The sequence below is a fragment of the Macrobrachium nipponense genome, chromosome 20 (assembly GCF_015104395.2).
Source record: "Macrobrachium nipponense isolate FS-2020 chromosome 20, ASM1510439v2, whole genome shotgun sequence".
Lineage (NCBI taxonomy): Eukaryota > Metazoa > Arthropoda > Malacostraca > Decapoda > Palaemonidae > Macrobrachium > Macrobrachium nipponense.
This window is the reverse complement of record NC_061089.1, coordinates 61516470-61520525: the sequence shown is the minus strand read 5'-3', so window position 1 is coordinate 61520525 and position 4056 is coordinate 61516470. Positions and strand designations below refer to the sequence as shown.

Below are 4056 nucleotides of genomic sequence, written 5' to 3'. Positions count from 1 at the left end.
TATATATATATATATATATATATAAACTTATTATATATTGCTACTTTCAAAATGCATGTTTCCCCTCTTTGAAATGTCATGTAGATTGTGTAACATTTTTTCAGATTCCTAGATAGCTTAGAATAGGATGTTTTAAGATGTGTGTTCAGATTTCGCATTACGTGTTGTAAAAGAATATATATATTAACGTAGAATGTAAAGAGAGAGAGAGAGATCTTTTTCTGTCTGTTCGAAACTACGAATGTTTAACTTTTATGTCAACACTGTAAGATTAGAGGGTCTGCGAGATCCGTTTACTTTCCTAAATCTATCAACACGTGTGATAGCGAGAGAATTGAGTCTTGCGTTGTTATCAAAACATGTCAATCTTAATTGTCGCTCAGCCTCCGTTTCGATCGAGTCGAGTACGTGTCTTTTTTTTTTTTTACAGACTGGACTCGTACGCTGTATATCTTTGATCAAAACCACGTGCATGTTACACATTTCTTTATGAAGATTTCGTCAGATTTCCAAGCTACTGGAAGCATTCATGACAAGAACGTTTTGGGTCATCTGCCCTGTCGAATTTCCGTAAAGGAAGAGAATTCATTCTATCTTAGGACCTCGAGGCAGTCAGATCTCTCTCTCTCTCGCTCTCTCTCTCTCTCTCTCTCTCTCTCTCTCTCTCTCTCTCTCACTCGAAATCATTGAGATTATATTAACGTAACGTAAATTGGTCACTCGTAACTTAGAATTTCGTATTTGATATTTCTTAGAGTTTATTTAGTGTTATTTAGTTTCTTTTGTGGAATCTGAACAGACATTGTTTCGTAACGGCGCCTGGTTTTTGTGAAAGTGTGATATATAAGCTGCAGCAAGAGAGAAAGAAGTTGGTATACCAAAAAGGTAAATTTTTATTAGTTGCAACTAATAACGGTTAGGTAATAACTAATAACTAATAACGGATAGGAATTGTGTTTAACTAATAATGGATAGGGAGTGTGGTTAACTAATAATTGTTAGGAACTGTGGTTAACTAATAACAGATGGTTGTGAAGGTTTGGTAAAAACTGTTGGTTACAGTGTTTTGAGTGAAAACATTTACACTTTTACACATTGCATATTTTTTGTGTTTGTGTTTGTTCCACTGTTTGTGCACTTGTTCATTTTCTTATTGAAGTGTGTCTTTTTATTTTATATTTTCATTTGCATTCACAATTTAATTGACTTAGTTATTTTCATTGCTTTATCATTACACATTTAATTAAATTTAACATTTGTAAATTAATTTACTTTTACTTAGAATTCTTTTCAAGTTTTGTTGTTGTTTAGCACTTGTGAATTAATTTCAAATTTTCAATTACGGCCTAACACTTTTGAATTTCAATTGAATTAATTTTCTTGAATTTTGTGATAAATTAATTTTTATTTAATTTTACTTAATTTGATTCAAGAATTAATTAAACTACTTTGTTTCAAGTAACAGTAATTTTCCCTGATATTGTGAATTTCACTTATAAATTTTGAATTTAATAATAAATTTTTGTATTTAGAATTTTTATAAATATTTTCATTTATACCAGCATATTTAATTATGATTATATTTATGTTAGGTACAAACATAGAGTGGTAATTGATTTGCTTTCCTTCAATTTACTTGAGGTGACTTAGAACCAGGGAAGTACTTAGACTTCGGAAATCAGGGAAATACTTAGACTTTTAAAGTTGTTCATGAGTGATGCCCTTTGATTAATTTAATTACTTACAAGATTACCCTCACACCTGTTTTTGATGAACTCAGTTGATTTTCTGCAATACTGGTAAGTGTTAAGGGATCACTGTTGCCTTTAGAGTATTCAGTCGTTTAAACGTGTTATGAGGGTTCAAGTGTCTGGCTTTTAGTGAGGTAATATTTGATGCATGGTAACCAGATACTTGGCACTTCGTAACAATATATATATATATATATAGTTAGATAATTATAGATATATATATATAACATTATAATATATTATATATATATACACATAATGTGTGTATGCATACACACACATACGTATATATATATATATATATATATATATTAATATATATATATATATATATATATGTAATATATATATATATATGAAAGGGCTGTTGCCTTATATAATAAGGCGCCCTATGAGGTTATGTTAGACTTGCGATAATCTTACGCTAAGTCGGTTGGTTATGCACTTCCATACTCATTTGGAGTGTCTTGGGTTTTGATGATAACTTACGAAATCGGTATCATCTTTGGTTATGACGACGATGTGTTAAACTCATGATGATATCTTCTTTCTGATGTGAGGTTTCTAGTAGAAAACACTGAGTACAAAAAATATTTTTATTCTCTGAGATTACATGATGAAGATCAGAGGAAATTTGTACAGGTCTTCTAATGACGATGGCTTGATCGCTTCTGCCAATGATGATGGCTAATTCAACTCTGACTACCATCTCGGTTACAAATCATAAAGGAAGCAGACAGTAGCTTGAACATACGAACATACACACAGATGACACAGATTACAAATCACGTAGGCCGTTTGAATTATAGGTCGTGGTAGTTGTCTCAAGCAGGAAGCTTGGACTAATGTTTTCAAAACAAATGAAGGACCACAGGTGACGGCACGTCATCTTAGCCTACTTTATTGTATACGTCATCTTAGCATACTTTATCGTATCTGGTCTGATCACATTCCTGCAAGCAATCTGGTTGACCTCTTGGGTCACTGGTTTTAATTATTGATAGTTTTAGTTTTTTATATATATGGAATAACATTCCATATTTTTATCATGTAACACTTACATATATACATACGTATATATATGTGTGTGTGTGTGTGTGTGTGTGTGTGTACATTTATCAGCGTTTATATGCGCAGGAAAATTAAATTACTAATATCTTTTTGTCTATTTTCAGCCATGCGATTCGCCCTACTGGAAGCAAAGGTAGCACTATCCACGCTACTCCTGACATTTGACATGAAAACGGCTCCAGGTTTTCACGATTTGGACCTAGCAAACAGTTCATTCCTGCTCATGCCCTCGTCCGTGGACCTGGTACTCGAACCTCTGAAGGAAGAATGAAACCTTTTGTGATAAACAGAGGACTATTGTGATAACGAGACGTTTCTTGATTGAAGCTCCCTCTTGTTTTCTTTTTTATTAAGGTATTCACGCAAGGACATTAATCCTTGGGTAATTTTTTAACCTCCTTAAGTATTCTGCTAAAGGAAACGAATATGAACGCATTAAGCAATGTTTTCTATATTGAAAGCAATTTTAATATAATGTGCCACTGCATTGTCTATGCAGAGCTGTGCATACAGACTATGAATTAAAACTCACAGAAATAATTTTCCATTAAGACACTGCAACTGTGTCACTGTCTTATATATATATATATATATAATATATATATATATATATATATATATATATATATATATATATATATATATATATATATATATATATATATATATATATATATATATATATATATATTCATCTTTGTACCTTCGGTTTAAAACACTGAAGTGTAATGAGATGTTTATTCCAAGCTGGTTTACTCCACCACGGACTCTATACAACCATCCGGCATAGTATTGAAAAATAAAAATCACTCGCCTTGTCTTTGATAACTAAGGAAAAGAAAAGTGTATTGCCTTTCACTGACGAGGACTATTTTGATCAAAAATAAGTATACGTATTGTTTGTACTGACTCCTGAAGTAAATAACAAATAAGAAATAGCTTATTCTAGCTGGAAGCAAGCGGCCTCTTTCATTTTGTGAGTAACAGGACAGTCATTACCTGGCTCAGTCAGTCAAGAAGGGTGTCCCAAGGACTGCCCTGTCCCAGAGAAACTGACAGGGAAGTGTCCAGTATCATCTTCAAAGGCCACCGCCATTACAGCCTACCTCTCTCGGCCGATTCTTTTGACTCTTGTTGATTGTTTTTCAGCGCTTGCAGTTTATTGTAGTAACATCATTTCTCCAGCAAAGGAGACTTGGATTGACCACCTACCAATAACCGTGACAGAATTTCT

At 32.7% G+C, this 4056-nt stretch overlaps 1 protein-coding gene across 1 annotated transcript in view; it reads left to right on the top strand.

Annotated features, from left to right (window-relative positions):
- Nucleotides 1–3161, top strand: part of LOC135226586 (cytochrome P450 3A2-like) — a 19002-nt gene extending 15841 nt beyond the window's left edge. Inside the window, exon 7 of the mRNA XM_064266281.1 lies at nucleotides 2927–3161. Within this exon, the coding sequence (XP_064122351.1) occupies nucleotides 2927–3093 (167 nt within the window). The 3' untranslated portion in view covers nucleotides 3094–3161. The remainder of the gene's footprint in view (nucleotides 1–2926) is intronic.
- The last annotated feature ends 895 nt before the right edge of the window (nucleotides 3162–4056 follow it).